This window comes from Lytechinus variegatus, chromosome 8 (genome assembly GCF_018143015.1).
Source record: "Lytechinus variegatus isolate NC3 chromosome 8, Lvar_3.0, whole genome shotgun sequence".
Lineage (NCBI taxonomy): Eukaryota > Metazoa > Echinodermata > Echinoidea > Temnopleuroida > Toxopneustidae > Lytechinus > Lytechinus variegatus.
This window is the reverse complement of record NC_054747.1, coordinates 23307217-23326607: the sequence shown is the minus strand read 5'-3', so window position 1 is coordinate 23326607 and position 19391 is coordinate 23307217. Positions and strand designations below refer to the sequence as shown.

General features: G+C 36.2%; 1 protein-coding gene across 1 annotated transcript in view; it reads right to left on the bottom strand.

Moving 5' to 3' along the window:
* The window catches only part of LOC121420189 (zinc finger protein 271-like), a 30908-nt gene extending 11978 nt beyond the window's left edge, over positions 1-18930 (bottom strand). Inside the window, exons 1-3 of the mRNA XM_041614736.1 lie at positions 18796-18930; positions 3994-4121; positions 3142-3222 (exon numbers count right to left, since the gene is read on the bottom strand). Of these exons, the coding sequence (XP_041470670.1) occupies positions 3142-3222; positions 3994-4093 (181 nt within the window). The 5' untranslated portion in view covers positions 4094-4121; positions 18796-18930. The remainder of the gene's footprint in view (positions 1-3141; positions 3223-3993; positions 4122-18795) is intronic.
* Between the last annotated feature and the right edge of the window lie 461 nt (positions 18931-19391).

The window sequence follows — 19391 nt, the reverse complement described above, 5'->3', positions numbered from 1 at the left end:
TAAAACTTGGACATAAGAGTAATCAAGTATCACTGAACATCCTTTGCGAATTTCAGGTCACATGGGTCAATGAATTTTGGTCACAAAGGTCAATGAACTTTGGCAATATGTGGGGTATATGATGAATTACCATCATAACTTTGAAAGTTTATGGATCTGATTCATTAACTTGGACATAAGAGTAATCAAGTATCTTTGAACATCCTGGCTGAGTTTCAGGTCACATGACGAAGGTCAAAGGTAATTTGAGGTCAATGAACTTTGGCCATGTTGGGGGTATTTGTTAAATTACCATCATATATCTGTAAGTGTATTGGTCTAATTCATAAAACATGGACATTAGAGTAACCAAGTATCACTGAAAATCTTGTGCGAGTTTAAGGTCACATGACCAAGGTCAAAGGTCAATGGAATTTGGCCATGTTGGGGGTATTTGTTGAGTTTATACCATCATAACTCTGTAAGTACATGTATATTGGTATAGTTCATAAAACTTGGACATAAGAGTCATCTAGTATCACTGAACATCTCATGCAAGTTTCAGGTCACATGACCAAAGTCAAAGGTCATTTAAGGTCATATTTGCCATTTAAGAGGAATTATTAGATTGCTGTCATAATTTTCAAAGTTTATAGATATACATGTAGTGCATAAAATGTGGATATAGGGTATCAAGTATCACTGGCAAGTTTTAGGTCACATGATCAAGGTAAAATGTCAATGAAAGTAGTATTGTATCATTATATGAATGGTGATTTTTGTGAATAATCATGTTATAGTCGTTTTCAAAGTCAGCACTGCTGAGCTATATTGAATCACGTGATGCAGGTGAGACAGCCAGAGGCGTTCCACTTGTTGTTGATGATCTTTGTTCTTTATTTTTTCTGCTTGTCGTTTTTTTTTTGGGGGGGGTACTAAATTACCTCAAATTCGTTGTGATGGCCTTTTTTTGTTCGTCAACTTCATTCAGGTTGAAGACCCCTCCCCCTTTTAAAACTCCTGCGTACGCTACTGGTTACCACATTACTGAATCAAGGTTGCCTTGTACAGCACATCCCACAAAAAACCCCAAAGAATTATCAATGATTTATTATAAATTTATTATAAAAAAAACCTAATGGACAAATGACCTATCATGTAGAGTTTAGAATCTCTTCATTCATCTTGTATATCTAATAGACGACTCCTCATTCATGTATGATAGAGTAAAACAATTTGAAGAAAGGATACCAAAAATTCACTTATTGTTGGGTGGCCTCCGGGTTTAAAAAACAAAATCACATTTTGATAAAATCTACACTTTAATTTGGTAAATTAATCACAGAAAATGGTCAAGAAACAGAGTTCTGTCTTGTTGAAATGATGCTTGTATTTCCATTAACAAGTGGAATGCCTCTGGCCATCTCACCTGCATCACGTGATTCAACATAGCAGCAGTGCTGACTTTGAAAACTACTATAACTCGCACAAGATGTTCAGTGATACTTGGTTACTCTTATTTCCACGTTTTATGAACTAGACCAATACACTTACAGAGATAGGATGGTAATTCAACAAATACCCCCAATGTGGCCAAAGTTCATTGACCTCACATGACCTTTGACCTTGATCATGTGACCTGAAACTTGCACAGGATATTCAGTGATACTTGATTACTCTTATGTCCAAGTTTCAAAGGTCAGATCAATAAACTTGCAAAGTTATGATGGTAATTCAACAGATACCCCCATTATGGCTAAAGTTCATTGACCTTTGACCTTGGTCATGAGACCTGAAATGCGCACAGGATCTTCAGTGATACTTGATTACTCTGAAGACCAAGTTTTATGAACTAGACCAACATACTTTCAAAGTTATGATGGTAATTCAAGAAATAACCCCATTTGGCCACAGTTCATTGACCATAAATGACCTTTGACCTTGATCATGTGACCTGAAAATTGCACAGGATGTTAAGTGATACTTGATAAGTATTATGGCCAAGTTTCATGAACTAGGTCCATATAATTTCTATTAGTTATGATGTCATTTCAAAAACTTAACCTCAGGTTAAGATTTGATGTTGACGCCGCCGCCGTCGGAAAAGCGGCGCCTACATGTATATGTAGTCTCACTCTGCTACGCAGATGAGACAAAAATCATGTCTTCACAGATTTAACAAAAGGCAATGTATGCATGGCTGTTTGTCCACAAAATAGAGTGTTAACATAATTCTGACAGCTATGCTGTAAAACCATTTCATTTTATAAAATTATTGGAAATCAAGCTTTACATTACGAAAATTTGTGTTTAAAAATGGATCTCATCCGACACCCCAATTTCAAATTCCAAGCTACTTTTACTCACCCCCCCCCATCCCATCAGCAATGGCTACTAGTCCTTTGCAGGAATGGTAATCCTTAAGTAGACAACCACACACTCTCCCAGTTAATCCACCTTCCCCTAAGGAGAAGTGACCTTCATACCGCCTGGCAGAGAGAGAGAGAGAGGGAGTTAACTGGGGTGATTTTTTTTAACTTTATATTTCGGCGTTTGTGGGTCATTTTGCATCGTTCAAAATTTCATTTTGATCTTCATCTAAATTCTGAATCGCTTTTAGATATGCAAATGTCCTAAAACAAATAGAATACAAATTCATTCTTTCAAGATTACTGTCAGCCAGGAAGCTCTGAAGAGTTTGTTTATACTATTACATAACAAGGACAGCTGCAATCCCACTCCATGCTGTTGTGGCACCTGCGTTCTCGGCTCTTATCAGCAGCTGCAGTCACTATCGACCCCATCCCAGTTTAAACAGAGAAATGATCTTTTTCCGAAAAACTCAAAATGGGGTGTCAATACCCCACTTGAGCTCCCATTGACTAACACGCAAAGCAGTCAGAACTCAGATGAACCCCACCCCAGTTTAAACGAGAGAAATCGAAGCTCTCCCAAAATCTGAAATTGGGGTTTCAAATTCCCCACTTGAGCTCCCATTGACACAACACGCAGGGCAATGGGGTTCCTGTGTTATAAGCTGGTGGGGTATTTTTTTAACACAGGAATTGCATAATGAATTCAATTTATAGAACTTAGTTAATAAATCTTGACCTTTTTCATGGGAGGCACTTACTTTATAAAAAAGATGAAAGTTCACCTCACCTTGTACAAAATAATTGTCTTGGTCTGTTTCCTTGTCCATTATGACTCTACCTTCTTCTGATCTGAAGATGATGGTTTGACCTAGCATAAACAAAGTAACAATGTAAACAAATTATTACCATTAAGGGATGCTCCGGGCTAAGATAATTACATCTCAATTAACAAAGTAACAATGTAAACAAATTATTTCCATCAATGGAGAGCTTGCTTAACTTCACTCTTAAAAAAAGTTGAAAGAATCTTTCTATTTAATTTTCAAACAATACATACTATCATATGAAATATTTTAAGTTTCCATCATTTATTTTGTTCAGATTCAGTTATGTCCTCAGATCCAGCTGGCACAAAAAAGGGTAAAGGTTGTGCTCTACGAAGTGTTGAAATGTCAATTTGGGTGGCAAAATTGTTGCAAAATGCTTGAATGTATCCGTTTTATTTCAATTTACAAAAAAATGCAAGGGAAATGGATTAGAAATGTTTCTCAGGGTAAGTTTGATTTCACCCTTTCCCCTGACACAGCATGAAAACAAGCATTGCTGCACAAACCTATTTCTGCGAGCTTTACAAAAATGGACAGTGCTCACTCAAGTGTAACGTTCTGTCAAAACTTTTACTTTCATTAGATAGATGAGACCTAAAGTCCTAAACCCAAGTTTATATGTGAAAAAATTACCCACACGTTCTGTATTTTTTTATTCCAAGGGCTTTTTCAAAGTGTAAACTTCTTTTGGATGCACACTGTATATCACACCCAGATTTGATTAAATTTAAATGTTATGCATGTCTTATTATTCTTTAGGGATTCAAATCAACATTTTTAGGTGTAGACTTGACCTTTAAAGACTTGCAAACCTTGTTCTTGTTTACATGTCAGATCAGCACCGTTTCCTTCTCCTCCTGTATCCGAGAGATCTTCCCAGCCATCAGTATCTTGCTTAATATTTACATCCATGCTCTCTGCTTTATCACCACCATAATTTCTGCAAGAGTAATATTCGCACAGTTAGGAGTGGGCTATAATAGCAAAAAGGCAAAAGCAATTTTGTGTCTCGCCCACGTATGAAAATAACAGAAATATCGTGATTTCGTGATTCGCAAGGGCATGCAACAGAATTGTATCGAAACTTCATTGTAATATGACTGGGAAGGAATAACACTTGCCTTAAGAGCCTTGCACATAAATTTTGATGATGACCTGAAAATGACCTTTGACCTTATCGTGTGACCTCCGACTACAGCATAACATGCAGGTCCCCAAAGTCCCTCTACATGTAGCATCCATGTTTGGTTGAAAAGCACCTTACGGTAGCGGAGTTAGGTAAGGTTGACCTGAAAATGACCTTTGACCTTATGATGTGACCTCCGACTGCAGCATATCATGCAGGTCCCCAAAGTCTATCTACAAGTACCATCCAAGTTTGGTTGAAAAGCGACTTGCGGTTGTGGAGTTATGTGTCATTAGATTTGTGACGGACGGACATTTGGATTCCTAAGTCTCGCCTTCACCTCTGGTGGGCGAGACAAACAGTAGTTGGCATGTGCCGTGGGCGAGACAAAATACAGGGGCCTTGGAGCAGGCCTATTGTAAAAAGGAGGGTCCTCGCAACGGCTTTGAAACTACAAATGTTTGTGAAAACGGGGGCCTTGGAACGGGTCGCCTGCATGTGCATCCCAATGGAACGGGCATACGTGCATGCAGCTAGCCCGGCGCTGGGTGCGCTAGTGCAGCTGAGGCGATGGTCAGACAGCGTTCTGCGCTTTTTGTGTACGCCCTCTTTTGGTGGAAAGTAATATGGCAAGAAAATTGTAGTTTTTCAATCTATATATTTTCAATTAAGCAAAAATAATTTAAAGAATCAAATTTACATTAGAGCCAAGTTACATGATGAATTTAGCTGTAATGGAACCTGACAGTGTCAAAAAATCAAGCATTTGTCCAAAAGAAAAAGAAAATAAGCCAAACATTGCCAACCTTATATCACCACACAGGGAGGAGTAACAGAGAACAAGGTTATATAATAACCTTGTTCATAGAATGAGAAGGTAGCGGTAGTTAAGTGGGGTGGAGCCACCCATGGGTGCATCGATCGCTGATACTGTGCACGGTAAATTCAAGGCACGAAGCATGCAACTCTCTCTCTGAGCTGATCCTTCCACATAAATTTGGAGATTCCTGAAGTCCAGATAAACCCCTTCATGTGCACTTGAATGAATCGATATTTTCATTCATTCATTTTCATTTATTTATTTCCATTTCTGGTAAAAAAAACATTCAAATACAATCAAATATTTACAAAAAGAAAACATATGAATATCAATACCAAGAATATGGGGGAGCCAGCAGAGGCCATTGGCCTTTCAAAGGCTGGGCTCCAAAGCCATATTGAAATATACATAATATAGAGAGAGAAAGGGGGTACATTTATGTCTGAATTGTGATGGGTAAATTATATATTACTTAAGATTCCTTCATGAGATGCATTTTATACTTTCGATTAAATGAGGCAATAGATGGGGACATTTTTATATTATCAGGTATTGCATTCCAAGTCATTACTCCAGAATATTTTACAGATTTACGTGAAGTTTGATATTTCAACAGAGGAATATACATGTTATTAGCATGTCTTGTATTAAGTGTATGGACATCCTTTGTCATTTTAAACATATCATAAAAAATATGGGGAAGCAAGTTTTTATTATACATGTACATAAATGATCCAACTTGCAGTTCATGTATTTGAAATATAGTTAGCATATTAAATTTTCTAAAAAGAGGTCCAGATGGAGTTCTCGGATGAGAGTTTGTAATTGCACGTAGTGCTCTTTTTTGTAGAACATACAATTTATTTAGAAGAATTTTAGCACAATGCCCCCAAGTTACAATACAGTAAGACAGATGGGGAAGGATAATAGCATTATATATATTAATCAATATTTTCAAAGGAACAAAGTGTCTTATTTTGTATAATATACCAATTGCATACGAGATCTTTCGCAGGATGATATTAATATGTGGAGTCCAAGTAAGATTTTCATCAATTGTCACTCCAAGAAATGTGGTGTTTGATACCTGTTGTATATTAAAATTATTGATTGTAACATCGCAGATTTGTTCAAAGAGTTTTTTATTTTTTGGTTTGAATATCATATAATTAGTTTTTTGAGAATTAATCAGTAATTTGTTAGCCAAAAACCACATCTCCAATTTTGGTAGTTCCAAAGTAATTATATTAGATATTTCATGGGCATTTTTACCAGATACAAAAAGGTTTGTGTCATCTGCGAATATGATTGGACGAAAGTTTGGGGTTACATATTGCATATCGTTAACATATAATAGAAAAAATAACGGGCCTAAAATGGATCCTTGCGGAACTCCTGCATTAAGTGTTAGCAATCTAGAATTAATACCATCTATGCATACAAATTGTTTTCTATTATATAAATAACTCTGTATCCATGCTAAAGAAATTCCTCTAAACCCATAAAATTGCAACTTCCGTAATAAAATATGGTGATTTATTGAGTCGAACGCTTTCGACAAATCTAGAAATATTCCAAGACCAATATTCTTATTTTCAAAAGCTGTATTAATATAATTAACAAATTCGAGTAGGGCCATAGATGTAGAATGGCCAGAACGAAAACCGAACTGTCTAGTGTATAAAATATTATATTTAGATATATAAGATATTATCTTTGCATACATCAATTTTTCAAATAATTTATCAAAAACTGAAAGTAGGGATACAGGACGATAATTTGTACACAAAGACTTGTCCCCCTTCTTGTATATAGGTAAGACTTTAGCAATCTTTAAAGCATCTGGAAAACATCCTGTTTTTATTGAAGTATTGAAAATATAAGTTAAAACTGGTGCTACAATGTGTATACATTGTTTTAAAACCTTGGTATCTATATCATCATAACCCGGACTTTTTCCTTCTTTTAATTTCGATACCATGTCTATCACCTCAGATTCTTTTATACATGTGAAAAATAAGGATTGTGGATAATCACCACTCATGTATATAACAGGGTCTGTCAAAGTATGAGGCATATTATTTATAACCTTCGTACCGATGGAAACAAAATATTCGTTGAAAACTTCCAACACTTCTTTTGGTTCGTCAATAGTTCCCCCCCCCCCATCATTTACCAGAATTGGACATTCAACTTTCTTTTGTTGTTTCAATATGTTATTTATAACACGCCATGTTCCTTTCAAATCATTTCGTTTGTTGTAAAATTTCTTTTGATAATAGTCTTGTTTGGCATTTCTAATGGCATTATTTACAATATTCCTTTGTTTCTTATATGCATTTTTTCTATTATCGGTAGGATTCTTTACAAACTTATGGTATAAGGAATTTTTCTTACGACAAAGTTTTTTTAATGATTTGTCAAACCATGGATTCTTTTTTTCTTTTTTATTATTTTTAGGTTTTTGTTTTGGAAAGCATTGATCGTAAATAGAACCAAAGATTTCAAAAAATGAGTTGTATAACTGATTAACATCAGTGCTTGAATTGTCTAAGATGAATTCCCAATTTACTCTACTCAATTCAGTACTAAATTGTATTATTTTTTCTTCATTAATATGTCTGATAGTTTTGACAGACTCTGCATTTTGATTCGAGTTCACAACAAGATCAGAAATACAAAATATAGGCATATGATCACTTACAGGGTAAGTAATAATTCCAGATGTATAGTTATCATTGGTGCTATTAACAAACACATTGTCTAACAAAGATGAGCTTTCTACAGTAATTCGAGTTGGTTTTGTTATGAGAGGAAAAAATGAATAAGAGTTCATGTATTGTACAAAATCATTGGATGTCATTTCATCTTCAACAAAATGATTTATATTGAAGTCTCCCATTATATAACAAGGTTTCTGATAGTGAATAAGTTTGAATAGAATTGGTTCAAACAATTCCTTGAAGGCAAGAACAGGCTGACCAGGTGGTCTGTAAACTACACCAACTATGACATTCTTTCTGTTACAAAAAATCTCAACAAATAGACTCTCTACTTCCGACTCAAATAGCTTTAAGTCTTCCCGTATTTTATATTTAAGTGATTTATACCAACTCCACCACCTGGACGGTCATTCCTACCTCTACTGATAAAATTGTATCCGCACATATGGCGGATTGGCAAGAGTATTTCATTTTCTTTTAACCACGTTTCTGTTATTCCTATAACGGAAAAGGTAGTTTCGGTATTATATAGACATGACTGTAATTTATCAATATTCTTTTTCAAACTTCTAACATTGGAATGTAATACTGAGAAACAAGAAGATTTACCCTTAGGTAAATTCTTCAGTTGATAGTACTTTGATTCAGCTGTTATACCTGTATATGTGTCACTCATAAAAATGTAGTGATCAGAGTATATTAATCAAAGTATAATACAGTGATCAAAGTACAAGTATAAAATTTCAGTACACCTTTGCCTCAGTATAATGTGAAATACCTCAAACAATCTTGTGAAGGAAAAAAAAAAAAAAAAAATGCTACAGCTATACAAATTACAAAATAAAACAATGAAAGAGAAAATTTGGTTGATGAAGCCATCTGGAACAGAAAATTTTACAGCTTCAATGTTATCATAAAAAGATATATACACGTTTACTTGTAAGACTCTGATTTAAGGCAAGACAAATCTTAACGAATGTTAAATATGCATTAGTGCACATGTACAAAGGCAATACATCTGAATGTTCTAGATGTTTCACAACTGCACAGGTTTCACTTCAATGGAATTTAAACCTGAAATCATTATAATTTCAGCTTTGATTATTCAGCCTAAAGATTACTTACAGTAACGACATGTATTGCCCAAATTGAAAAATGAAGCATACAATGCGCATGTACTGTCTGTTGTGCATGTATTATATTATTTTGTTTCGAAAAACTGACTTCCATGTAAAATATGTTCCTAAGATAGATCCTGTGTCAATATAATGAATGTTAAATATGTATGGGTGTATGCTGGACCATATAATCGTGTACATGTAATTGTAATGATCTGGAATACCACAACAAGTAGAAAATGTACATGTATGTATGTATGTATGTACATGTATGTAGCTCACATACAAAGGCAATACATCTGAATATTCTAGATGTTTCACAACTGCACAGGTTTCACTTCAATGGAATTTAAACCTGAAATCATTATAATTTCAGCTTTGATTGTTCAGCCTAAGGATTACTTACAGTAACGACATGTATCGCCCAAATTGAAAAATGAAGCATACAATGCACATGTACTGTCTGTTGTATTATATTATTTTGTTTAAAAAAAACTGACTACCATGTAAAAATATGTTCCTAAGATAGATCCTGTGTCAATATAATGAATGTTAAATATGTATGAGTGTATGCTGGACCATATAATCATGTACATGTAATTGTAATGATCTGGAATAACACAACAAGTAGAAAATGTATGTATGTATGTAGCTCACATACATGTATAAAGGCAATACATCTGAATGTTCTAGATGTTTCACAACTGCACAGGTTTCACTTCAATGAAATTTAAACCTGAAATCTCTATAATTTCTGCTTTGATTGTTCAGCCTAAAGATTACTTACAGTAACGACATGTATCGCCCAAATTGAAAAATGAAGCATACAATGCACATGTACTGTCTGTTGTATTATATTATTTTGTTTCGAAAAAGTGACTACCATGTAAAATATGTTCCTAAGATAGATCCTGTGTCAATATAATGAATGTTAAATATGTATGGGTGTATGCTGGACCATATAATCGTGTACATGTAATTGTAATGATCTGGAATATCACAACAAGTAGAAAATGTACATGTATGTATGTATGTATGTTTGTAGCTCACATACAGTTCAAATAACAAATTGGACTTGAGATTAAACATCAGATCTATTCAGATGAGGGCATGCAGAGACTCAACATGATAAACACGTACGTGCACAAAGGCATCAATCTGAAAATTCCCAATGTTTCACACCTGTACAGGTTTGACTTCAATGAGAATTCAACATGAAATTATCATAATCCCAGTGACTAATTTTCCATGTAAAATGTGTTTCTTAGATTTGTTGCCTGTGTTGATGTAGTACATGTATATGTTAAATATGTATGGGTGTATGCTAGACCATATAATCATGTACATGTAATACAATGGTCTAGAATAATAAAATAAGTGCCTATTACATATAAAATTGAGTATTCCAGAGACTTTACACCTACACCTGCACATGTACATAAGTATCTCACATATATGTATACATGTAGTTCAATGATATTGAACTTTAGACATCTGATCTAAGAAGTGACCAAAAAAAGTTTCAAATCTCACTTAGTCACTTGGCGACATGCAGAGACTCAACATGTTAAACATGCACATGTACAAGGGCAATTTAATCTGAAAATAATACTAAATGTACTAATTTGTACTAGTATAGACAAAGAATTACAACTGTGAGTCATAATTCCATCATAAACATACATGTACATTTTACTGGAGAATCACATGTTCAGTCAAATTCTCAAGAAGCACAGAAAAGTAATTGTTGCCATTACAATGATTACATGCATATCAAGGCTAATAATTTAGAGTTTCAATAAATCAGCCTTATTCCGTATAATCTGCTTGGCTGTATGGCCATTTGGCTTGGGTATTAACACGAATACCCTGCCATCCAGTGTCCACGCAGCTTGTACCTTATCACATGATTTTGCTTCGTGAAGCAAGTCAAAGTTCTTAGAAGTTAGGTCCTCATATATAGCAATCTTCGATCCTTTCAGAGAGCTTCGATGTTTTAGTAGTACCTGTCTAATGCGATACGATGACAATTTAGCGATGATTCCGCGACTTTTTGATTTATCATGCGAAATTCTGCCTATACGATGAGATCTATCTATTTGATCAAGATGAAGGTCCACATTCATTTTCTTCGCTACTGCGATTACAATATCGTCAGTATTTTCGTTTTGTTCTTCTTTAATACCAAAAATGCGTACGCACGTTCTTCTTGAATATTGTTCGAGCTCGGTGATGTCAGTCTCCAGTCTAGTGACACATTCTTCTTTTTTTCCAAGTTGTTTCTCTAATTCGGTGATTTTCCGAATGTGTGAATCCGACGCGTTCTGAAGATCCATCATGGTTGATTCCATTTTTTCTGTAGCAGTTGATAAGTTATTCCATTTGCTGTTTAGGTCTGTCTGCACCTCCTGGATCCGCCTATCAGAGTGTTTTAGAGTTGACTCCAAGTTTTTGAGACGAGATTCATATTGCTTCAATCTATCTAAAATTTCACTAAGTTTGTTCTCAACACCTTCAGTAATGGCGGCAAAAAATTCCTCACTACTTAAGATGTCTTTCAACATCTTAGATAGATTCTTTGAAGTCATAGTAGATATCTAATGCAAACAGTTAATTACCAGCATTCAGTAAAGAAATATGTTGCAGTCAGCAAATTAACAACTGGTCCCGTAGATCTCACAACAGTGAGAAAGCGCAAGCCACGGCCACGTACGGTACCGATACATGTAACGTAGATTCTGTAGATTACACAAAAATAAGTACGTGGGACAACGTTCACAGAAAAAAAATCGGTTCAATAATTTCGAAGTTCAATTTCTCTCCATTTTCTGTTCCAATTCTGGCATTTCTTTAATCTAAATGTTATGTACATGGCAAGAATTTAGCACCAGTCTACAATGTTCATCAGGATGAAAATTATGGATGTATTTCTATAGCCGAATACTCTCTGTGTGCTTATCTCGTCTCTCTCGTCTCTTTATTGTTTCATGTATTATAATCTCATAAAATTATTCCATTTCACTTAATACCGATCCATATGAAGTCCATTTTGGAGACTTATTTGAGCGCTCTATTCCCCTCTGTTCCTCGTCTTTTCTTGCTCTTGACGTTCATTTAGGAATTCCCGAGGAAATGTCAGAGTGAACATGGTCGACGCAAATCATACTCTGAGCTAAATATGGAGATTGCACTCAATCTTGTGGACGGAGGGGCCTCTCTTCATTCAGCCTCAAAGAGATGCGGCATCCCTAAAACAACACTCCATGATACAGTCCACAAGAAGTTTCAAGTCAGGACCCCGTCCAGTGCTTTCCTTTGCAGAAGAGGAACAGGTCGTATCCCATCTTAACTTTATGGCTGATCGAAGTTATGGACTTTGATGGAGAGATTGATTCTACCACTTCTTTTATTTTGAAATAGTTATTATTGTGATAGTAATTTTGTTTTCAATTTTTTTATGTGAAATGATTGACAAAGCTTACACTTTATTTCCTTTTATCTTTTACTACAGGCAATTACATTGGCTAGTGATTTAGCTAACAATCTGAAGTGGCTGAAACATCGCCCTGAAAACAAACACCCGGCTGAATGTCAATTGATTAAAGGGTTTCTCTGACAGTGGCCAACCTTCCGACTTGTGAAACCACAAGGTCTCTCTATGTCTCGGGCGAAGTCATCAAAGCCACAGATCGTCAGGAACTACTTTGATGAGCTACATGTAGAGAGAATCCTCAGAAAGTACAATATTCTCGAAATACCCAGCCAGATTTTTAACGTGGACGAAGTTGGTTTCAATTGCGAACACCAGCCGGTCAAGATCGTGACGAGGAAATCATGCCATCGCCCCCAGTCTATTAGTTCGCAGAGGTCAGCATTGACGACACTCATCGCATGCGGAAATGCTGCAGGTGATAGTCTTCCTCCATTCCTTGTTTTCAAAGGGCCATAGAGACCCTGTGAGAAGGCGAACTGCCAGGAACATTGGTAGAAGTAAGTGAATCAGGTTGGAGTAACTCGGAGTTCTTCTTCAAGTTTATGAAGGAACATTTCCTCCCCTACATCAATGGGGGGAGGACAGATGGGGAGCCTGTAATGCTGATCTACGACCGCCACAAGTCGTATGTGTCAGTCCCTGTCCTTCAGATGGCGAGAGCTAACAACATCGTGCTATTCGTCCTCCCAGCTCACACCAGTCAAATCCTGCAGCCATTGGATGTGTATTCTCCCCAAGAAGGCACATTACAATACTTCATGCAGTCGTTTTCTCAGACAACATCCTGGCCGAGTAATTAATAGATATGACCTGTGTCACTTGATTGGAGATGCATGATACAGATGCTCAATGAACAAGGGAAACCTTTCAGCAGGATTCAGGGCCAACGGTATCTTTCCTCTCACCCAAAAAAGGGTTGACATCGATGGATGTCATCTGCGGACCGTCAGCGCTTGTAAATCTGGCACCAGTCAAGTCTGTAGAGAATGCGGAACCTGCGACACCAACAGAGGCATTTCTTGCTGAACGCCGCCCTTCTCATCCACCACCAAGCCAAGAAAATACAAATATCAAGCAGCTGGAGTTGCCGTGACAGAAGAAGGGATCTACCTTGAGATTCTCCACGTAAATAATGGTGATGTCGATGAAGGTAAAGATATCACTCTAGCCGCTGCAACCACCTCAGTCGAAACAACTGTTCGGGCCTGTTGCATATAACTTTTTACCTGAGAAAACTCTGGTAAAAACTGAAAACTAAGGTTAGTCTGATTTTTGCCGTTGAATTTAACACAGGGCAAAACTCTGGTAAAAACAACCTGAGTTTTTTCAGGTAAAAAGTTTTATGCAACGGGCCCCTGATGAGACTCTGGCACGACCAGGACCGTCAGGAGCCTGTTCATCCATCACACAGCCCCACAGATTAGTCTTTGACAACACCATGGACGAGTCACGACACCGATGACTATGGTGCTGAGGATGAAGATGACAAACCATGCTGTGTCTGTGGGCCGATGACACCCAAGTTTATGGATAGGCGAGTTCTTACCATCATGAACTGGGTAAACTGTGACAACTGTGATCGTTGGAGCCATCTGCGTTTCTGCTGTCTTTGGTTTAACTCTTTGTCCACCAAGTTCGCCGATTGGTACATTTGCTGCTTCGCCAAGTACGCCGATCGGCACAAAGCTAACAATCCGATTACATTGATAAGCTAAGCTGCACTGCCTGCCTTGCCATTAAAAAAATAGCCTAGGCTTAGAGTATTTGGCCTGTACTCTCATTCTTTGACAAAGGGGTTAAAAGTATGTAGCTTGTTTTCATATTTTGTAAGTCTGGGAAGGAATAGCCTGTACACTTATAGTTTGCCAATTGAAATTTGAAGGTTTCCATTGATCAGAGATGTATTTTCTAAACATAAGTAAATATTTATGGAATATACATCAATAGAAAGCTAATTTCATAACTCTACAACTTTACTGTAGAACATTTTTTCTGGAGGAAAAAGCATAAAAAAGTTACAGCCATGTAAACTCCGCATGCAAATAGAGAGCACCCATTTCTGGTGTCCACAGAATTAATCCGGCAATAGGCGATTCCGTCCACAGCGGACAAAGAGTTAAGGCACCAAGGAGTCATCTGTGTCCTTGTTGTAGTGACAAGTGATTTATTCCTAGTTGATCAACTTCTTTCTATCTTGATTTCTTCCTGTCCTTGATTCATCTTCTCCTTTATATTTATTCCTTTCTGTCATCTATCACTTTCAGTTTTCAATCATTTTAGACATGTGTGATACTTATAATGTGATTGTAATGCCATGCTATTTATTTTGTATAATTTTCATTATTTACTTTGTTGATTCTGTCATTTATGAATGTCATAACTATATGACTCCTTTGAATGTTATGAATACATCATTGGAAATGTGGAGTATGTATTGTACGATGTATGATATTATCTTAAAGGAGATAATAATAATATCATACATAATTGTGAATTAGGATCTGAGTCTTCACACGAATGGAAAGTTTATTTTTGAAACTGAGGAAACCTTGGAGAGGAAAGAAAATAGATGAACTCAACGTCAAATTCAATATTTCCATTGATAGGGGTAAAGTTGGGAAAATGGAAAAAATATTAGCATTACATAGGCCTAAATAATATCAGGAACAACATTTTGACTCCATCCCTGAATTTATCTCATAAAATGCTTAAAAAATTATTCGATGTCCTTTTTTATACACAATATTAGATCCTGAGTGACACGACATTTTGTGAGTGACACGACACAACTTTAACAGTTAATTATTGCTTAACCTTAACACATTGGACCAAGTTACTTTATATACAATAAGGCATGAGAAAACTGTATTTGCTCCTGTACTGGGATAAATTAATTTTCAGAATACACAGCTCTAGAAAACTTTTTGACTTTAAAACGTGAGTGACACGACAAGTTTTGAAAAATTTAAAGATCTACTTTTTTCAGAAATACACTTCAGATTGTTTTTGTTATTTAGGAGTTAGTAGGGACAGTGATTTTCCGCGATCGCGGAAAACGGACGGAATTCACGGAAAGGGTCTTTTGAAACAGAAAGTGGCATTTCAAACGGAAAATCACGGAAAACGTATTTTCCCTCAAAATACACAGAATAGCAACACAAATTACTCCAAAATACAACAAAATGAGAATATTAAATGGCCACAAAACCCCCAAAAAACACGATCTCACTTCGCTACAATCATGACAATTCACACATCGTGACTGCACTCGACATCAGCACACTCGATTGTACCCCGCACCCGTATCCGGCCGGGTTGGTCTTCACTGCACTGTATACACATATCATATATCGTTCAACTACACGGTCGTGTGTTGCCGCCCTGTACGTTTGAAGAGGTAACAGTACGATATCGTGGTCTTAAAATCCAAGATGGCGGATTGGCAAACGCCGTTGACTGATGATAACGATGTCAAAAATCCCCCAAAACTATCGATGAAATATCATTTCACCGTGAAATAATGCTAATAATGTGAAAGGTGAGGATGTATGAATGCTAAATCTCGTATATACCCGCATAGATCCGATTAGAACAGATTCTATTGTGTTGTTGGTACAGTAGCAGATACAATTTTGACCAGTGCGAGTGTACGGTACGTGTAATTTTGCTATTCAATGTGGAAACGGAATTGTCACTTTTCCGTGTGTACAAAGTCTATGGGGAAACAGAATTTCCGTTTTCTGACATGCTGAAACGGAATTTGAGATTTCCTGAAACGGAAAAGGCAATTTTTTGAAACGGAAAATCACTGTCCCTAAGTTAGATACAATGCAGAACTTGTATCTTGCCAACAAATAAGCTTCTAATACAAATTTGATATTGTGATAGGGGATATGTGAATTTAATGCAAAAATCTGCATTTTGTAAGATTGAATTTCCCTTGCACTAAATTCACTATATCTCAAGACACAATCAATAATTTTTTTGTAACTGAAATGGAAAAACATACTTTGAGATGTCTAGTTTCAAAAATCATTGAAGCCTACTGATTTCTAGCAAGTTTTAATTTTCACCCCCATGTCCACTTATGTTTGAAAATGACCTTTTGTAGGATGTCAGAGGCATTATCGTGGTTTATGTCACCAGTCCATTCACTGCCGTTTATTTCATCAACGGCAGTGACTTCTTTCCACTCCCATTGACTTTGTACATAATGACTGAATTATGAGCGCACACACACAAGAAGAGAGGTGACAAATTTTTACGATACGGCCATTTCAGGCATTATTGGAGTATTAAAGTTTGACGGAAAATGAAAGAAAATTTCTGTAACTAAGGACGATTTACTGAAAAGCGTTCGATAGTACGATCCACTACCATACCATATACTGGGGCACTCATTCTAATGAACAAGGTTATGACATCATAACCTTGTTCTCTGTTACTCCTCCCTGTGACTGTGGTGAAATAAGGTTGGCAGTGTTTGGCTTATTTTCTCTTTTTCTTTGGGACAAATGCTTGATTTTTTGACACTGTCAGGTTCCATTACACCTATTCATCATACATGTGTATCATATAACTTGGCTCTTAAGTAAATTCTTTGAATTATTTTTTCTCAATTAAAATTAGAGATTGAAAATCTACAATTGTCTTGCCATATTACTTTCCACCAATAGAGGGCATACACAAAAATATGACAAAATTCAAGTTTTCGAGCGCTCTGGTGAATACAAAACTTACCCCCAAGACAAGTTACTAATATGATAATTTAATACTAATACCGGGTAGTACGGGTACCAAATGTCAATAAATTGCAACTGTACAGAAATTTGTATTTTGGGTCACAAAAGTGATATTTTAATGATTTTTTAAAAAATTGTGCTGTGTACAGCATTGGCAAAACCTGAAACTTTCGCCCTCTAGATCTAGCCCTAAATCATGTACATGGGATACAACTTCATTTCTATGCTATGGATTTTATTTTTTTCTTTCCATATTTTTGTCTTAATGAATTCTTGTCTAAAAATAAAATTTCATAGCATAGAAATGTCGGAAATGAAGTTGTATCCCATACATGATTTAGGGCTAGATCTTTTAGAGAGGTCGAAATCTTGGGGGCGAAAGTTTCAGAAATTCAGGTTTTGGCTGCCTACACGCACAATAGAATAGAAGCCCTGGCTCACTCATTCAATGAACCTTGTTCTCAGTTACATCTCCATGTGTGGCAAAATAAGGGTGGCAATTTTTGGCTTATTTTCGCTTTTTTGTGAGACAAATGCTTGATTTTCTTACACTGTCAGTTTTCAGTACAGCTATTCATCAAAAAAACGAAAAGTTCTCTCCTTCTACCCCGTCTCGATCAGCCATTTTTGTTATGAATCGTAACAGAATGGCTGATCGAGACGGGGTAGGAGAGAAGTTTTCGGTTTTTTTTGAGGTTCCAGTTTGTGCCCAGAATCAGATGTCAGGAAACTGCCACTCGTTAGACCTTTCATCCATATAATCGTGGTAAGTGCTTGATTTCTGTTTTAACTATTTATTCGGAGGATTATTTTGACCATACTTCACCCTAATCAGGTGAGTATGGTCAACACGTAAGGTCCTGGGGGTCCTTTCATAAACATGATAAAGCTGTTCCTAAGTTAAGAGCGACTTTATTATAACCTCGTTCGTAGCACTTGTTCAGTGCTACCATCTGGCCTGTGGAGAATCTACAGGTAGGACTATGGTATGCCAATGCTGTATAGAGCACACACTTTAAAAAATCATTAAAATATGACTTTTGTGACCAAAATTACTAATTTCCATATAGTTTTAATTTATTTATCATTAGTAATGTGGGAATAATTTTTGTATTCACCAGAGCGCTCAAAAACTTGAATTTTGGGCATATTTTTGTGTACGCCCTCTATTGGTGGAAAGTAATATGCAAGAAAATTTTCATTTTTAATCTCTAGGCCTATTTATAATTAAGAAAAAATGATATAAAAAATCAAATTTAAGAGCCAAGCGGTATGAATTAACAGGTCTAATGGAAACTGTCAGTGTAAAAAAATCGAGCATTTGCCCCAAAGAAAAAGAGAAAATAAGCCAAACATTGCCACCTTTATTTTGTCACACATGGAGATATAACTGAGAACAAGGTTATATTATAACCTTGTTCATTGAATGAGTGGTTCGTAGGATGAGTGCCCCGACCCGTGCAGCGTTTCCACCCGCAAACCATCATCAGGCAACACACTGTTATTGTAAAATATGTCAACGCGCCAGTTTTCAATCTCTCTTCAACAATTACAAATCAGACTCTTTCTTCCTCAAACCACAAGGAGCTTACCACAAAATGAACTTTAGGCTGTTCTCTAGTATAGTCATACCAAGTTAGCACATAAAACAGCACGAAATTGGTGTTTTTCTGCCCGAGACGACTCACAGTGAATCTGCCATGTTATCCCGCTAGCCCTCTACGTTCATGTGCATCCAGGCATAAACGGCTAAAGCGCAGCTAGCTAGCGCTAGCTCGCTAGCATGGCTAGCTCACTGAACTTTCTTTATTTAACCGAATTTCTTTATATTTTTATATTTGCAACCTGAGTAACCTGAGGCAGGATTTCGTGAGGATTATTGTACTCTAGATCATTACTCTTTACAGTCTGATAGATATTTATCTATCTATCTCAAAAAAAAAGAATTTATTGCGCATTCATATTGATTATAAGAAAGCATTCGATTCTGTAAAAAGACATTTATTGTGGTCAAAAATACTATAGTATAACATCAATGGCAAAATTCTTAAGGTGATCCAAAATATGTATGAAAACGCAAAATCTTATGTTATGAGCAATGGACAACGGTCTGAGGTCTTTGAATGTAATATAGGAATAAGACAGGGAGATAATCTATCTCCATTATCATTTGCAATCTTTATCAATG